General features: G+C 55.5%; 5 protein-coding genes across 5 annotated transcripts in view; 2 read left to right on the top strand and 3 right to left on the bottom strand.

Annotated features, from left to right (window-relative positions):
- Nucleotides 1–3,674: 3,674 nt before the first annotated feature.
- On the bottom strand, nucleotides 3,675–7,953 carry SPBR_05500 (cell wall biogenesis protein; the record flags this gene model as incomplete). Its single annotated transcript, XM_040763764.1, has 3 exons — nucleotides 3,675–4,447; nucleotides 4,566–7,784; nucleotides 7,884–7,953. The coding sequence occupies 3 exons, from the start codon at nucleotides 7,951–7,953 to the stop codon at nucleotides 3,675–3,677; spliced, it is 4,062 nt and encodes a 1,353-aa protein (XP_040622438.1).
- A 4,147-nt stretch (nucleotides 7,954–12,100) lies between these two features.
- Nucleotides 12,101–13,292, bottom strand: SPBR_05991 (large subunit ribosomal protein L5e; the record flags this gene model as incomplete). Its single annotated transcript, XM_040764253.1, has 2 exons — nucleotides 12,101–13,006; nucleotides 13,176–13,292. 2 exons carry the CDS (start codon nucleotides 13,290–13,292, stop codon nucleotides 12,101–12,103), a joined length of 1,023 nt encoding a protein of 340 aa, XP_040622437.1.
- Nucleotides 13,293–13,923: 631 nt separating this feature from the next.
- Nucleotides 13,924–14,859, top strand: SPBR_06111 (microsomal epoxide hydrolase; the record flags this gene model as incomplete). Its single annotated transcript, XM_040764373.1, has 2 exons — nucleotides 13,924–13,977; nucleotides 14,065–14,859. 2 exons carry the CDS (start codon nucleotides 13,924–13,926, stop codon nucleotides 14,857–14,859), a joined length of 849 nt encoding a protein of 282 aa, XP_040622436.1.
- A 534-nt stretch (nucleotides 14,860–15,393) lies between these two features.
- On the bottom strand, nucleotides 15,394–16,725 carry SPBR_05945 (mitochondrial metalloendopeptidase OMA1; the record flags this gene model as incomplete). The annotated part of the gene is made up of 2 exons (XM_040764208.1): nucleotides 15,394–15,534; nucleotides 15,568–16,725. 2 exons carry the CDS (start codon nucleotides 16,723–16,725, stop codon nucleotides 15,394–15,396), a joined length of 1,299 nt encoding a protein of 432 aa, XP_040622435.1.
- Nucleotides 16,726–16,789: 64 nt separating this feature from the next.
- The window catches only part of SPBR_09191 (uncharacterized protein), a gene marked incomplete at both ends in the record, with an annotated part of 8,581 nt that continues 7,699 nt past the window's right edge, over nucleotides 16,790–17,671 (top strand). Inside the window, 2 exons of the mRNA XM_040767317.1 lie at nucleotides 16,790–16,833; nucleotides 17,146–17,671. The exon at nucleotides 17,146–17,671 is cut by the window's right edge and continues 221 nt beyond it. Of these exons, the coding sequence (XP_040622434.1) occupies nucleotides 16,790–16,833; nucleotides 17,146–17,671 (570 nt within the window). The remainder of the gene's footprint in view (nucleotides 16,834–17,145) is intronic.

Below are 17,671 nucleotides of genomic sequence, written 5' to 3'. Positions count from 1 at the left end.
TCAACCGTACGACGGGAAGTTGCGATCATAACAATGAATGCGCCATCCAGTCCCTTCCACTTGCAGTTGGCGAGTGCACGATGGTGGAAGGAGCTACGAATCATGGTTTCCCTTCTTTCTGTTCCAGGCAAGTGCTTCATGAAGGAAGGAGCCAAGCATGGCCGGAAACAAGCCGCTCTAACTTGGCTATTTTACAACTAGGAAGCTGCGATCATACAAAGGGCCACGGTGCTCCTTCTACTTGCATCTGACAAGTGTTTGTGGAAGGAACTGCAACTCAACCAAGCACCATCTCCTTGCTTATGTTTTACCTTTCTGTTTTGAACGGGTGCTTGTTGGGGGAAGCACAGGCTCCCGTTCTTTCTGTCAATGATATTGCTAGGTGTGGCGAGGCAACAACGACAGACGATCCTGGCAGAGACGGCAGAGGCAGCTCTGGTGGTGCCGGCATTGGCAGGACATTAGTGATAATATACAAACTACCCGGCCGGCATCCGGGCAGTAGCAGCCCTCTCGGACCAGAATGGAAACCGTCGATATCACGTACCGGACGACTCCCGTATTAATGGCACACGCGACCAAGATTTTTTAACAGGTATATTTATTAATTTTTTTTAATTTTATGACCGTTAATATCCAATAAAATAGTTGATACAAAAGAGGCTGCGCTTCGTATTCCAGTTTCCTGCTCGCGGTCATCACTCCAGTTTTCCGTCGACTACTACCCTTGGCCGGACAGACTCGACTTGGCACATGACATGCCTCCCGGCTCGTTGCCATTTCCACTGGTCCCGGGTTCGATTCCCGGCCGAGGCAGAAGCTGATATTATTTCTCTCTCTCTCTCTCTCTCTCTTTTTTTTCTTTTTTCTTTTTTTTTTTTTCTCAAGTTCGTCAATCAAGTCTCCTCGCGCGAATGGCCCTTCTTTGCAATGCCAATTCTGCAGCAACACTAGCGTGGCCAGTGACTTATTTTGTTTGTACTCTGTATTACCAGTCGTCCTTTTCCTGCCTGCGCGTCAGTTATTGGCTACGCTCCTATTTTTAAAATAAGTCAGGGGATTTTCAGGAGGGGTGCGAGTTTATGCACAGGCTGGGCTGGGGAGGACTGTGGCCCGGTAGTGGGGGCAGGGATTTTGTGGAGAGACGGTAGGGCAGACAGGGGTTCGAGTTTCGAAGACGGAGGAGGGTCTGTCGTTTTCAAATGGGCCTGAGACATAGCCTCGTCTGTTCGACTAGGGAGGACCGCAAAAAGTAACAATAAGAATACCGTGCAGTCGAACTCCGTAGAAAAATACGCCAAAGTCTCAAAGCCATCGTTATCATGCGAGTCGGGATGAAAGGAATGATGTGAAAATAATAATAAAATGCAAAGCTGCTGATGACGGCAATATGATCGTGCTACTGGTTGATTATGATAAAGGGGGGAACGACAAAAGCCATAAAACAAAGTAAACTTTAGCTGGGATCTCATTGGGTTGGAGTTAAATGAACTTTAAGTGCGGAGGTGAGATAGAGAATGATGTCGTTGGTCTTGGGGTTTTCCAGTCACACGACGCCCTGATTCTCGTCCAGCTGGAGTGTTTTTTTTTTTTTTTTTGTCCGTCACAGAAAATGGTGACATGGTGAAAATTGGCGGATGATCGACGAGGGACGGGAAGAGAATGCAGAGGACGGAGTTGACAAACGAGAAAAGGATTGATGCTCACTATTGCCGCTCTGTGCTCATATGCCGCTCTTGCTAAGCGCTTGAAATGCTGCACGTGCGGAATTGCCGCTGTGCACCATTCTGCACTACAACACAATCCCGTGCAATTCCAAAAATAAAGCAGACAATGCTCCATCGAGAAGCTTGCCAGTACACAGACTACAATGTCGATGCAAATAGATACGGCTGCATGGCTCTGCGCAAGAGCAGTCGTGGTACACGAGACATACTGTGTGAGACCGTCGTGGGGAAACTGGTAGGCCAAAGCAGGTCAAACACCAATCGAACGCATGGACGATCTCCGAAACGAACAAGAACAAAAAATAACCAGTTTCAAAACTATGGCTCTACCAGCCACCGGTCCACGTTGGTCAAGCGGTTAAACCTTCCAGTCCAATGAACAGAGGAAAAACACAAATATATCTTCACCCCTTGACATTAGTAAACCCAGCTGCCTATCAAGAAAGGGTTTGTCACGAAAGAAGACGGAACTAGAAAGTCGTTCCATACCAAGGTTCTGTCAAATGCCTTAATGGCATATTCAGTTGCCGTACTGCCGAACCGATGGAGCATTTTTCGATGTAAGCCGACCATCTCTGGTACGAAAGAGGTACTGCGTAACATCTGATGTCTCCTCGGAATCAAACCTACAAATCACAGCAAGGGGGTTATGCAGTTAGGACTAAGTTGTCAGAACTCGGGCCGCACTCGGGCAGCCCCTCCTGCACCTTCCGGTTCCGGCGCGGTGCCAGAACGGCAGGCTAGACTTGGCGTATGCACCTGCCGGTTGACAGAACTCGGAGGCCCACTCTTTTCACCTGTGAGAGAGCAACAGCTGCCGAGATACCAAAGAGTAGTGCGTCAGAATGACGGGAAACAGGAAACAAGAACAAGGGGAAGGTTGTCCGCGGACAGTGGACGCCAGACTGCGTTCCCAGTGCACAAAAGCAGTTCCACCAAACCAGCAAACATTACACCCACACCGATGTCGCTATTTGCTGGCTGGAACGGATCGCAGTCTCTCTTCGACGGGCCAGTCATCACGTACAATGGCCCTTCTCCTCGTCTTTAGTATGAAATAGACAGGCCTGCTGGTCAGTCTACAACGACGGGCCTACATCGTCTCGCGTCGTTCTCGCATCCGCGGACCGGATCGCTCGGGGAAAGGAAACATGCAAGTTACGGCGATGTGAGAAAGAGGTAGCTGCGTCCAACACGTTTCCAAGCTCTGTCTATTTTGCATGCACTCCACCGCGCTGGCGTTGTAAAGGCGAAGGCGCGAGTCTTACGAACATGGTCTTACACAGGGCGACGTCTAGCGAGAAGTCAATTTCAATACACGGCACCACCGGCTAGCCGACGGCCCCTCGCCACATTGCGGAGCACGAGCATGCTCTTTGTGTCTTCCTTTCAATTTTATTTTCTCCGATATGGGAACATTCATTGAATCCAAACCTAGACCTCGTTCTTGCATTCACGTCTCCTCTTCTCTACGTCTCTTCTTCCCCATTCTCCTTGGACAATCCTGGTCTAAATCTCTTCTGAAATAAAATACAGACATGACATATACACGATATTGATATCAGCAGGCGAGGGCAATCGACGAAACAGCACTGGGACGGAAACCATTCGAATAAAGGACACAAACAGAAAACAATGCTGCTATTGAGGCGGTTCGTGATAACAAGACGGTTTGAGATACCGAAAATGACAACGCTTGCAGACCTAGAAACAACGACAGGAGAAAAGAGAAAAGATATCCAAATACAAATACAGGATGACGATGAAAAAAACACACACAGCCGAGGCAAGACTCTCCCTCATTACTTGGCCATGTCAATGTCCAAAAAAACAAAAGATGGTCAAAGGAAACAAGACCTTGGAATCGAAGACAAGCCACACCAAGACGCATGCGCCGGCAACGACAGCCATTGCGACCAGAACCACCACAAAAATAGAAACGTTCGCCTAGTCGTCCACAATCGCCGACTCGTTGCCCTCCGCAGCCGCAGCCCGCAGCGCACTGGTCAGCGCACTGGTTCCTCCTCCGCCCTGTCCATTGGGTCCATTGGGTTCGCTCACACCGTTCACACCGTTCACACCGTTCACACCGTCCACACCGTTGCTGCCAGACCCGCCCAGCTCAATCTTGAGATTGGCCCGTGCCTTTTCCTGCGACTCGATGAAGCGTTCCCAGTGCTCCGGGTCCTGCTCCTTGAGGATCTGCAGCAGTTCTTCGCGGTCCTCCTTGAAGAGTCGCACAATGCCCTTCTCGGCGAGCTTGTTGTTGATGCCGGCGTCGTTCATCTCGTTGATCAGCTCGTACAGCACGCGTTTGTGTGCCGGATCCGTTCCGATCTCGTCGATGCCCGACAACAAGTTGTAATGCTTGAACCAACCGCTGCGGAACCGGTGGCCTGCCCGCAGCACGCGGCCCTCCTCGTTCGTCAAACCCTTGGATGACAGCGACATGATCGAGTTGGACCGAGACAGCCGCGACGGCAAGATGTCGGTTTCATCCTCGCCGTCCGACAAGAAGACAGCCGCCGTATCGCCCTCGACGTCCGCCTCTGCTGAGCCCGAATCCATCGACGATGCATGTGGCCGTCCGTTCGCATTCGCATCGACCGCCGGCTGCGACAGTGACACGCCGCTGTCGATCGACACCCGCGTCTCGGGGAACTCGTCTTCGAACCGCTTGATAATACCGTCGAGCGTGTTGTCGAGGAAGAGAAGGCGTTCTGCATCGGTTAGCACGGCGGTCACCACAGAATCAGATTCAGAATCAGAATCAAAATCAGAAGCAGCATCAGAATCAAAAAAAAAAGTGGGACGGGGGGGGGGGGGGGGGGGACATACGGTAGGCTTGGTTGTCGACAGCCGACATGGACCGCGCCTTTTGCAGCGCCGGCTGCAGCCGCAGCCGGATCTTGCGCGCACTCTGCAGCAGATGCTTCGACATGTCCTTGGCCTTGCCCGGGCCGGGCAGGCCGCTACCAGCCGCCTCCATAAACGCAATGTCGCCTTCATGCATGACGCCCGTACCAAGTGCGCCGTCTGTCAGCTCGGGGTTGCGGTTCTTCAGGCAGCACTCGAGCGCCTGCGCGACACCTGTGCCCCCAATGACGTAGTCGTCGTCAGGCGCAGCGCCAATGTCATCGTCCTCTTCAACAATGGCAGCGTCGTGGCCCACAAGGTGCTGTAGCACGTCTGGGTAGTCGGCGTCGCCCTTGCTCAGCGACGTCTTCGACGACACGCTGTCCGAAGACACCGCCTCAGGCAGCTCGGCCACTGGCGGCACCGACTTGGCGTTGCCGAGCAGAACGAGCGCCGCGGGGTTGCCGAGTGTAACACGATCGACATTGCGCAGGCAATACGCAAGGACGTGCTTCGCCATGGCACGCACGATTTCGGTAGACTCGGCGGTGGGGACGGGCATGTCGACGGCGACAATGCTCTTCGAGAGCCGCGTGGCCGCCAAGAACGACGCGTAGAGAGCACACGCCTTCTCCTGCGCTTCCTCGGTGCGCGCGTCGGCCAGCTTGATGAGCTCCGGGTTCTGCTGAATGTTGAGGTGCGCCAGCTCCTTGACCTCAGGTAGCACCTCGGCAATCGCAATGGCCTGCTCCGACGTCATGGCCACGTCCGCTAGATGCAGCCGCTTGAGCGATGCCATCATTGGCAAGTACCGCCGCAGCAGCGCTGTGACGCTCGGTCGAATCTCGAACAGGTCGTGGTTGTGTGACAGGTCAATGAAGCGGAAATTGGGCAAATCCACCAGCTTTGGGAGGAGCTTGAACAACGAGGACGGCGTCAGATTGCAGTCTGCCAAGCTGAGTGCCCACAGCGAGTCGTTGATGGCGGCGGCGTCGGCCAGCTTCTCGAGTCGGTCGCGAAGGTCGTTGCCGCCAAGATCAAGGCCCTCGCACCGGCCGCTGGCAAGGTAGCGCGCAACGTGCTGCACGCCAGCGTCGTCGAGGTCGTTGTGGGCAAGACCCAGCCGCTTCGTGCCAGACTGGATAATACCGTCGACGATCCAGCCCAGCTGTTCGGACGACAGGCCCGTGTCACCGAAATTGAGCAGCTCCAGCGTCGAGCCGCCGAGACGCTCAGCAATGGATGTTGACAGCAGCTGGCAGACGTCGAACTGCTGCTTGGCAGGCGCCTGCTGAGCTGCGGATTTCGCGTCGGGCGTTTGGCTTGCATGCGACGCCTTGCTGTTCACCAGCACATGTGGGAACACAACATTCGATAGATCAAAGGCCTTGAGCGACCGACACATGTAGATGAACAGACACACGTGCTTCCAGCCCTCAACACCAATCTTATTGTTCTTGAGGACGAGGCGCTCGACAAATCCGCCTTGGTGGTTCTCGCCATTGGAGACGGCCGCCGTCACGGGAACAGTCTGACCCTCGTGCGAGGCGCCATTGTTGTGGAGGTGGCGATGGAAATGGTGTAGATGGATATGCTTCTTCTGGGGCTTCCGCGCCGCCAAAAGACCAGCAAGGATGACGCGGAGGCCCTCGTCATTGAGACCGCAGTTTTCCAGGATCACTTCACGGATGGGCACGACAGCCAAAAAGTCACCCAGCGTGACAAGGTCGGCCAGCTGCAGCCAGTAGCCCGTCAGATCAAGCTTAGAAACAATGCCCTCTTCACTCGAGAAGACAGCTGGATCAGCCAGCTGCTCAGTGACCTTCTTTAAGATGGGGGTCTCGCGGAGCTGGCAGCACCGGCGGTAGATGCGGACAGGGTTGGTGGTCGGTGCGAGCTGTGTGCGCGGTGTGGCAGGCGCCGTGGACGGGGTGCTCTTCTTGCCGGTCGTGTTGTCCGAGTCGTCACTGTCCAGGTAGATCTCCATGGGAATCATGCCGTTTGCTTCAGCTTGGCGTCGCTTGCGCTCTTTGCGCAGCTTGCGCTCTTCTTCGCTCCGCTTCTTCTTTTCCTTTTTACGGTTTGGGTCGGCAGGTGCGCCACTGGTTTGTGCGTCGGCGCTCGTCGAAGGCGGGGATGGCGGACTGGAATTCGGAGAGGCGGCGCTGTTCGTGTCGTTCTTTGCAGGCACCGGAGGCGCGGCAGCTTGTGCGCTGGCATTGGATGGCGCGGTTGCAGTCGCGGTTGCGGCGGGTGTCGGAGATGCCGAGGCGGCCTTTTCGGGAATTGGAGTGAGTTTTGTTGACGAGACGACAGGATTAGAGGCCGCGGTGGCGGCCACAACTAGCGAGGAGGCGGCGTTTACGGCATTCGGTTGTGACTGCTCGTTGGGGTCTTCGGGCAGAAGCGCCCTGGCGTGCTTAAGCGCATCGCCTTCGCTCTTCTCGATCGATTTCCGCTTTTGCGACTTGTCGGCCGGGACCGGTCCAACGGTCGCGGCCGCCTGCTTGGCAGCCAGGTCCAGATCCAAGTATTTGGGCATGGGGGCAATCTCGACATCGACACAAAAGGCAACGCGGCGCAACTTTGCCTGGTTCAATGCCTGCAGCCGACACCGCTCGCGGTTGTGGTCGACGTTCAATATGCGACGCTCGACTAGGCCATGGTTGCCCTTGACGGACGGGCCGGTGTTACTGGTGGACGTAGACAGCCGACGAAAGACGTGGAGGAGACCGGCTTGGCCCGACGATTTCGGCGGGGCGGGTGTGTATGGGCCCTCGCCTTCGTACTTAGCCGCATGCTGTAGTACCGCATTCTTGGCGACGTTTGGGCGCGGGACAGACAGCTCGGCCTGCTTGGGAGATGTGTTGGTCGCCTGGGGTGGACTGGAGCCGGGATTTGTCGAGAATTTGGAGGAGATGTTGGAGAACCACGACGGTCGCCGACCGCGTGGACTGCTCGACGTTGCGGGTAATGACGAAGAAAGCTGCTGTGTTGGAGGGGAGCCGGCGGCATTGGCGATCGGGATGGGGGCCGGCGACGAGGATGGCATAGCCCGGGGACTTGAGGCGGTAGGCGCACCAGCAGCTGGAGTAGCAGGCGATTGCGGCGGCGGTGCCGATTGTGACTGCAGTGTATTTCGCCGGCGACTGGTCGGCTTAGGGGCGTTGCCGTCTAGAAAGAGGAGGACCGAGTTAGTCACTGGTACGTCTGGACTGACCGTAAAACAAGAAGCCAAGAAGCCGGTGCCAATCGCGCATGTCCGTGACGAGTCAAGATCAAACCAAAATCAAAACAAACCTTTTGGTGCGCCGTGGGTCATCCAGCTGACGTCAACGCCATGGATGTGCTCCATGGTGCTGCTGTTCATGGTTGCGATTTGAAGAGCGGGCGGCGACGCTGCTCGTCACAGGTGGACGTAGGTTGAGATGAAGGTGAAAAGAGGTCGAGATACGTGGATGTCGGTCTGTAGACGGCCGTACGAGAGAGGTACTTGTGCAAGGCACAAGGCAACAAAAGAAAACGAAACGAAGCAGGAGAAATGGCCTGTTAAGCCGACGCCACAATAAACTGTACCATGAGGCTTGCTGTCGTGGGGGGTTACAGGGCTGAAGTTGGGAATGTATGAGCGCAATGGCAGCCCCTGTCCGACGAGTGTGATCCAGACCAAGCGGAGAGCGGTACGATTCGAGTCCAAATGGCGGTTCGAGCGAGAAAGAGGCGTGTATGTCGCTGTTGCCGCGAAGTTCGAGGGAGTGAGCGTCGCGGACAGTCAAACGATAGTTGAGACTCTTAGACTATTTACCGCAGGGCCGTTATACGTCGTATAATTTTGTGGGCTCCTTGTGCGGCCAGGGTTTCTTCGAAAGCCGCCTGCAGCTGACGACGTCAATCAACGGAGGAAGCCGATCTCTCTGACAAACAGGCGCAATGGGCAAAGAGGCAGGGGAGCGAAGAGGGATCAACGGAGTCGTTGCAGGGCGCAGGCCGTCGAATCGTTTGGCGGTGGCGGGGTGCTTGCTTTACGTCGTAATATGGGACTGGGCGGTGCCAGCCACAATATGGAGCCTGTGGGTGATGCAATGTCGTCGAAGTAGGCCTCGTGTTCGTCTACGACGGAACGGGTCGCACGTCAGAGGCGAAGAGAAAAGAAGAATGTAAGGCGACTGAAGAGTGCGACGGTGAGAGATGGATAATTTTTAAGAGATTGGGGAGAAGTTTTGAAAGAGAAAGAGACGATGAAAAGAGAAAGGAAAACCAACGCCTTGTCTGCTGGGCTCCTGAGAATCTGGGGAAGGCGCATTGAGGGCAGGCGGCGTTCCTGCTAAAAGACGGCAAAACAAAGGCACAAAGGACTGCACAAAGACGGTTGGGAAAGTGCAATGGGGGAAACCGGGGCCACATTGGCAAGAGGGCCAGAGGACGAAGAAGGTGCAGGCTGGCACACTGGGAGAGTGGCGGATTTTAGGGGCCTTGGGGCCTTGCTGGGGCAAGTGCCATGGGATGAATAAAGCCAGGTGTGTCCCACATCCACACAAGGGAAAGCACCAACCAGCCGGCAGGGGTATGCAATCGCCCAATCATCAGCGGAGCGGAGAGCAAGGCCGCTAACGCGTAGCCCAAACAGCCCCAAAGGACACCAGCGCCAGGCGAGGGTGGCCAAAAACAGCCCAAATCGCTGCTTTCCCACGGGCCGCCAGTAAAAACAGGAAGAAACGAAAGCGCCAGTCACCATTTGTCAGAATGCTCACGAACCAAAGGAAGAGGCTAGGTCGGGCGGCTCACAGCGAGCTCTTCCGATAAGACTATCTTACGACGTAGAGGAGAGGGTTTGCCCGAGAATTTCCAAGCGTTGCAGTATACAGTGAGACTGTGTATTGCTGTAATTACGGCGTAAACGCAAATTCGAAGACATTCACACCTCGCGGAAAACCCGCGGTCTTTTCTTGTGCAATTTAGAGCCGAGATGGGCTGCTTCATATAGCGCATGGCGCCTGTCTCGTTCCATAATGTCCCGTGCGTCACTGACCTACGAATACGTCTAGGCCGTTGTGTTCCCACTGTGCGTCATATTTTGTATTATTGCCAAGGCCTTGCGGGACAATGACAAGCGCTGGCTCCTTTGTTCAAGAAATATGTCGTACTATTCCCCGTACTGACGGGCACGTATCTGTTTCGTCGACGGGGCCATGCAAGCACACAGAAAGACAAAAGTGCCGCCTGCCAACTGCACGCAATGCCAAACGAAGCCTTGTCCTTCGGGCAAAAGAGGGCATATCCATCCGGGTCTATATGTGCCTCACTCTTAGAAGAACGCCCTGGGAAGGCAGTCGGGAGATCGGTGGCGGGAAGGCGCGAAAAAGCACTGCCGTGCCTTTTCAGTCTGTGCAAATTTATCCTTTTCTATTTCGTCCTTTCACGGCCTCCGTGAGTGTGTCCGACTAACAACGGAGAACTGGGCCATCTGGCACGATCCGACCTCGTCCTTGCAGTGGAGGCCGAGGAAGCGGCGGGAACAGGACATCGCGAGAATGCCCCGAAAGACTTCGGATGCCCACATTTCGGGGCAATAGGAAGGGACAAACCGGCACCACCAAACCCTCCAGGGCCTTTGAGCTGGTACGGTAAGATATCGCGCTATCGGACAAGTTTGTTGCCTTACGAAGCGAGTTGCAGACGTAATTTTACCCTACAAGCCACTCGAGAAACGATGGAAGACCACGAGCGTCAGGTAATGTTTTCAGTGAGCCTATTGCGAAGTTATGAAGAATGATAGTTTCCATAGCGTCAGGCCGTCGAAGTGTCAGCTGTTCGTTTCTACTAACATGTTACATTGGCATATCCTTTCAGTGCCTGGCGGCGCATGCTGTCAGCAATCTCGCGAATGTACATATACAGGGCAAGCAGTGGACCGTTAGTATTAGTTTCAAGCTTTAAAAAATTGTCAGTTACGCGAAGTTGTGAGACAGCGTGAGAATCGAGGCAAATCGTGCCAAATCAGCGGTGGGCCGCAATCAACCTGCCGTCTTCAACGCTCGCTGAACGACATACATCGTAGGGAAGCTTCCAAATCAACTCCAGCCTTGGACACCACCACCCTCTGACGGAGAGACCACGGGGAGATTCGGATGCTCGACTCAAGACACGACACATTGGCCAGCAAGTGGCCAGCGCGGCGGTGCACCATCGGTGGGAGTCGTACGAAATAGGTCGTAGGCTATTGTCTGAGATCAATATTGACACAGAACGGAGTGCATACGTTGAACGGACGCTGCAAGTGCGGATTTCCGGATGGTGATGACCTAGTGCTTTTTGCGGAATATCAACTGTACGGGAGTACACACATCCACACCGCTGGGGTTGTTCGTATGTCCTTTGTGCCTATTGTTTTTCACTCCAATTTCCAGCATTGTCGTCATTTTCAACGAAACAAGGCAATTTGACAGACGCAACATCCTTGGCCTGTTGTGAAAATGTGGGGAAGTGCCAGGGCAAAAATAAAACCAAAAAGGCAACACCCCCAATTCCGACCCAAAGGAGATCTTTTTCCAGCGACCTGGTCTTGTTATGGACTAACACTACCAAAAAGGAGCTTGCAGATTTGGTGATGTCAACTTCCTCCTCATTATCCTTGAAAAGCCTGCATACATTAATCGACCCTCTGACGGGGCAGAGTGGTAATGCATCTTGTCACCCCTCCGTCCGGTCCGCCTGTTGTTTTTGCCTCTCGGTCGCGCATGCATCGCAATGTCTGACCGGTGGCAAAATTTTCAGGTCATTCGTACTGGGTTTTGCTCTGCAAAGTTCATGGACAACAGAAGTTTGGCCAGCCACTGGAATCCTGGTCACGTGCCGAACCTACTCTCGGGGATTGCCGTCAGGGTCGGGGGGGGGGGGGGGGGGGGGTGTTTCCCGGTGCTGTGGAAGGAGCGAACGGCGGACTTCTCACATCCCCTCCTGGAGGGCAGGCAACCAAAACAAACACGACGAAACCAGTTTCTCCCAAACAGGGAAAGCAGAGACGATGTTTCTCTCCTTGCCGTGCAAAGTTTATAGTCGATTCCGCATTCGCCGCAAGGAGCTGCAGTTGTGGTCCGTTGCTCAATTTTCTGTTATGTCAACCAGCGCCGGATGCGCCCGTTCCTTCCGCAGTATGGTGTATTACACCGTCCCCAGCCGGTCACGTGCACGACTGACGGACACGGCTGAGGACATTTCTATCGTGACAATCTCATAATTCCACATTTCACAAGCTTGCACTCTCTGTCCATCCACTGATGCCCCTTTTGCTCTTGACTTTTATATTTTGAAATTTTTGTTTCACATTTCATAATAGATAACCCGTCTTTTAGAATTTTAAAACACCTTATTTCCGTTTTTCCTGTCCCACCTGAGCTCAATGTACGAGAGACGAGGCTGGGATGCGAAAACGGGAAACCCAAAACGTCAAGCAGATACAGCATGTTGAGACAAAATAGAAACGAGAGGCAGACACCCGCCAAGCACGACAGCAACGCTTACTCCTGGGTCAGCTCGGCAATGCGGGCCTGGATGCGCTCCTTGCGCTGCTCGCGCGTGAGTCTGGGGGTCTTGTACTTGAGCGACTCGGCCTTCCACTCCGCCTTGGACTTCTTGGGGCCCTCGCCCTCGACCTTCTTGAAGGGGTCGGCGCGGATGGCCTCGTGGGCGTTTGTGTACAGCTCCTCCAGGTCCTCCGCGGTGACCTCGTCGTCGGTGTACTGCTGGAACTGGCTGCGGAAGCGCTCCTCGTCCTCGTCCTCGAGCAGCTCCATGTACTCGCCGACGTGGCCGCCGAAGATGTAGTTCTTCAGGACCTCGGCGTCCAGCTCCTTGGTCTCAATGTCGAAGCCGGGGAAGCGGTTCTCGGAGTGCGGAATCAGGATGCCGCCGTCCGAGGCACCCTTCATGGCGCCAAAGACACGCGCACCCGTGGAGGTGCGCTGCAGACCGACGTCCAGGAAGGCCTTGAAGGGGCGGCGCTCCTCGCCGTCCTCGCCCTCGGCAGCCTCGGTGAGGGTGTACTCGCCGTCGGGCTCCTCAACACCCTTGAAGGTCTCGTCGAGGCCGAGCTTGCTCAGGACACGGCGGGCAATCAGCAGGCCGGTGGCGTAGGCCGCAGCCCAGTTGGTCAGACCGTGCTCAATGCCGTAGGCGCGCAGCTCATGGGAGTAGGCCGAGGCGAAGACTTTGTCGCCGGTGATCTCCGAGGTGACAATCTGCATGATGATGTCGCGGTTGGTGAAGCGGACGACCAGGCGGTACTTGGGCGCATTGTACTTGTTCTTGGCCTGGCTGATGAGGCGCTTGCGGGCGTAGTAGTCGGTCTTGCCCTGCTGGCGGCGCTTGTACTTGGTCTGGAAGCGACTGAAGTACGCGCTGTTCTTGACGAGCTTGTGGAAAGGCTATAACAAAAGAGAAAATAGAAACCCCGAGTCAGCAATTGTCGCTTCAGAGATAGATTGTGTTTTTTTTTGTCTTTTTGAAAAAACAGTCCTCCTCTTTCCAATCCGAAGCATCTTGCGTTGACTCTCATTCTGTCCCTGTCTCCCCTCATATCCATGTGTCATTCACTTCTGTATCGGCGGTTGTCGATGCAATATGCGTTCGGATCGAGTCGTCGATTTCGAAATAACTTTTCCTTTCCATCTTTTGTTTTGTCTCCGTCCAGGCTATGGCCACGAGGGTCATGCCGTCTCTTCCAGTTTCAACTTACCATTTCGGCGGCTTGCTGTTGCGTTTGAACGGTGCAAGGTGGTGAGGATGAGTGGTGGTTGGGAGGGCGAAAGCAAGAAAAAAAAATGAAGCAATCCAGAGTGCCAAAGTCTGCGCTACATTGAACTTTTTCCGCACAATTTTTGTGGGCTGCAAAAAATTCCCCACTACCAGCCAGCCCTAGAAAATGCAAAAAAAGGGAACGGGCAGAATGGTCGGGGACGACTTTGGTCTGGTTGGGGACGACCCTTTCTTATCTTATCGCACGTGACAGTTTTGAGTCGCGTGACTTTGCACACGACATGTTTTTTCTTATGTCATTGTTGGCCCACTTTTCAGCTTCGCACGGCGCTAGCTCATCCGACCACCGCTGTGGAGTCCCTTGCTCCTACCCCGGTATTGCCATACCTCGGCCCAATACGGTATGCTGACCCTTTGGACTCCTCAGCACAGCAAAGTCATGGCTACGCCAGCCCCAGACACACAACGACGTCTGGGGTCGAGGTAAGCAGCACGCACCTCATCACTGCACCTTTGCTCGGCTTGAGGTGCGAACGGTAACCGTAATCGACTTCATTTCCGGCAGAAACCGGCAGAAACCGTCAAGATGGCAGTGCAAAAGCAGCCCAAGGTGATCCTGTTTGACATTGGCGGCGTCTGTGTAAGCGACCGACGACGAGAACGGAGCAGCAGGGGAGCAGCAGGGACACAGCAGGAGTCTATTGACCGTTACTGACCCCATGCACAGGTCCTGTCGCCCTTCCAGACCATCCTGGACTACGAGATTGGCCTCGGCATCCCGCCGGGGTGGGTCAACCACTCCATCTCCAAGACGGCCCCCGACGGCTTCTGGCACAAGCTCGAGCGCGGCAGCATTCCCATGGACGCCGGCTTCTTTGCGGGCTTCAACCGCGACCTGCGCGACCCGGGCCGTTGGAAGGCCTTTTACGAGAACGCCCGCCAAAAGTCGCTGGGCACGTCCAAGGAGTGGCCCGCCGAGGTGCCGCCTGTGCCTGACATCGACGGCGAGCGCATGTTCAATGACATGATGAAGGCCTCCGACGCCCCCGACCCGTGGATGTTTCCGGCGCTGCGCGCGCTGCGCGCGAGCGAAAAGTACGTGCTCGCGGCGCTCAGCAACACAGTCATCTTCCCGCCGGGGCACGAGCTGTACAGCGACAACTACTTGTCACATCCGATCCGGGGACTCTTTGACGTGTTCATTTCCTCGGCGCATGTTGGGCTGCGCAAGCCGGAGCACGCCATGTACCAGCTGGCAGTGCGGGAGACGGACAAGTACGCACGGTCGTACGCAGACACACCACGCGGCGAGGCCAATGGCTGGAAGGACGGCGTGACCGCGGGGGATATTCTGTTCCTGGACGACATTGGCGAGAACCTCAAATTTGGCAAGAAGCAGGGCTTCCGCACGATCAAGGTCAACTTGGGCCGTGCATATGAGGCCGTCGACGAGCTCGAGGCCATTACGGGCTTGCGGCTGCACGGCAACCACCCCCGGCCTGGCTCTAAAGCACGGCTATAAAGGCACATGGTTGGGATGTTTTGTATTAAATAGAGCGTTGCCATCGTTTTTGCTTATGCCGGATATCATTTCTCCTATGATCATGGCTACTGCTATTGGTGCTGGTCCTCCTTCCACCTGGGCATAACTCTCCTCTCCCCCAGACGTACCCCATTAGGCGGGTCACGTAGTTACATGCAATGTCCGTCTCGGAACCAGCGGAGTCCTATCCGACGCACCAAACGGCCCATGGCAGGACCACCATGCTGCGCACCGTCGTGAGAGATGTCGACGAGTGCGTCTCTCCAGCCTAGGGTGCTGAAACTGGTGACATTGAGATCGTAGTCTCATATAACCAAAATTGGAATTCACGTACCGATAGTAACACAGCTAACCGAGAAAGCAATACATATGTGACAGAACACCAAAGGCTGCAGGATGCAAACGCCTGGGGCTCTAGTACAAAACTCCAATGGTGGTCAGCGACGTCAAACTCCTCTCCTCGGTCACGAAAGTCCACTCCGAAAGACATGCTTGGCATTCTGCATATCCGTGTTATGATGCCAAGATCATGCCGTTGCGCAGCGCCCGCTTAAACCGTTCTGCAAAGTCCCGCGTACCGTCGCAACTGCTTTGGCTGCGTTTCTCCATCGCTGCTGGCATCCACTCCTGGATCTTTTCCATCCGGTGTTGGTTCTAGATGGTTAGCATGTGCGGTCCATAGGATACAGACTCCATGTTGGGGGCCTCGACGATGCCTACCGAAGGATGCGTGCTGATCCACTCTGGCGGCTGCACCCTTTGTGCCTGGTCCATGCGCCGCCAGAACTCCACCGCCTGCGACGGGTCGAAGCACGCCTCTGCCATGAGCATCAGCCCGATCAAGTCCGCCTCGCTCTCCTGCAGCCGGCTCATGGGCGTATTGAACACGAGCTCCACCACTGGTTGCAGAATAAAGTACGAGAGGCCGGCCGTCAGCACAAACGCGCTCGCCAGCAGCATTGTCGTGCCCACAGCCGACGACGCCCGCTCGCCATGGTGGTTCGCCAGGTTGTGTGCCAGTTCGTGGCCGAGCACCGCCGCGATCGCGTCCTCGTTGCGCGCCACGGCAAAGATACCGCTGTACACAAACACCTTGCCGCCCGGTAGCACAAAGGCATTGACAGTCGACGGGTCGTCAATCACCGCAATCTCCCAGTCGCCCGGGTTGTCGGACATCCCACTAACCGGAATCAGGCGCGACATGACGTTCCGCACAACGAGCGTGCGCGGATCGTACGCCGGCAGGAACCGCTGGCCCAGTGCACGCGCCTCCTGCATGAGCTGCTCGTATTGCATGTCGCCGAGCATCTTCATCGAGTCCTCACTGAAGCAATTGAACCGCCGTCGCCCGGACACGGGCACCAATTCCATGTGCGAAAAGTAGAACAGCAGGGCGGCGACGGCTGCGACCACCATGACCGTCTGCATGCTCGTGCTGTGCATCGCCCGCTTGAAGAAACCGCCGCGGCGGTGGAAGCCACTGTCTTCAAACGTCGCTTCGGGTGGCATGTCGCCGGCCGAGACGGGCACACCCTTAAACCGGGCCCGCGGCTCCTGTCCTTGTCGCTGGTGTTGCTGATACTGTTCCCAGCGCTGCTGCTGTTTCTGCTGCTCCTCTTGCCAGCGTTGCTGTTGCTGGCGAAAGCTATTTGGGTCATAGTTGTACATCTGTCGGGACGAGCCCGAAAGCAATCTTTGCTGTGCAATCCGGAACTGGAACTGGGCAGCAAAGGGCACCACTACCACCGTGGTGGGTGGGAGAGGTCGCAATGCGCTGAACCGTAGGGCCCACACGGCTCGGGCTGAGGCCCTTGCGCCCGCCGGGGTTATTTGCATTGCCAGCATGGCGGCCGATGTCGTGTATTTTGTACACAAAAGACGGCGTAAAGAGAAAGGTTTGCACTGAATCATGACGGGTCAACGGATCACAAAACGAGAATGGTACGAGGGCAGGTGCGCACCACTCAGCGTCGTGGGCGGGGAGGTGCAATGACCGTGATTATGTAATATCATCTCCACTTTAATCAAAAACAAAAGTCCTTTCTAGCTCAGCAAGAACGGGCAAGTGCGAGCATAATTATTGTTTATCAGAAAGCAGTAAAGATACAAAGGAAAAATTGGAGACAAGCGAAGAGAAGAATTATAGAAAAGAATAAAACATGTCAGAACCATAAATTCCTAAAATCCAAAAATAATCCAAAAACAACCCTCAATTTCTTATGTCCCCAGTCAGAGCAGAAGGACAAAGAGGGTAACGAAACCCAGTGCAAACGAACTGACCCCGGCCTTGGCTGAGCCGGCAGTGACGACATTCGAGCCAGAGCCAGAGCCCGAGCCGGAGCCAGAGCCAGATCCACTGCCCGAGCCAGAGCCAGAGCCGGAGCCCGAGCCCGAGCCTGAGCCGGAGCCGGAGCCAGAGCCAGATCCACTGCCCGAGCCGGAGCCGGAGCCAGAGCCAGATCCATTGCCCGAGCCAGAGCCCGAGCCCGAGCCCGAGCCTGAGCCCGAGCCCGAGCCCGAGCCCGAGCCCGAGCCCGAGCCGAGCCAGAGCCCGAGCCAGAGCCCGAGCCAGAGCCAGAGCCAGAGCCAGAGCCAGAGCCAGAGCCAGAGCCAGAGCCAGAGCCAGAGCCAGAGCCAGAGCCAGAAGAAAAAGAAATCACAGTCACCGTCAACGAGACGGACGAGTCCAACCGCATGCGGGACATTGAGCCCATGGAGGTGGAGGCCAACGGCGACCAAACAGGAACACGCCGGCAAGAAGCGAAGGCGCCAGTATGTTTTGTATTTTCCA

This window comes from Sporothrix brasiliensis (assembly GCF_000820605.1).
Source record: "Sporothrix brasiliensis 5110 chromosome Unknown Cont15, whole genome shotgun sequence".
Lineage (NCBI taxonomy): Eukaryota > Fungi > Ascomycota > Sordariomycetes > Ophiostomatales > Ophiostomataceae > Sporothrix > Sporothrix brasiliensis.
The sequence above is the reverse complement of the archived record's forward strand: the minus strand, read 5'-3'. Positions and strand labels throughout refer to the sequence as shown.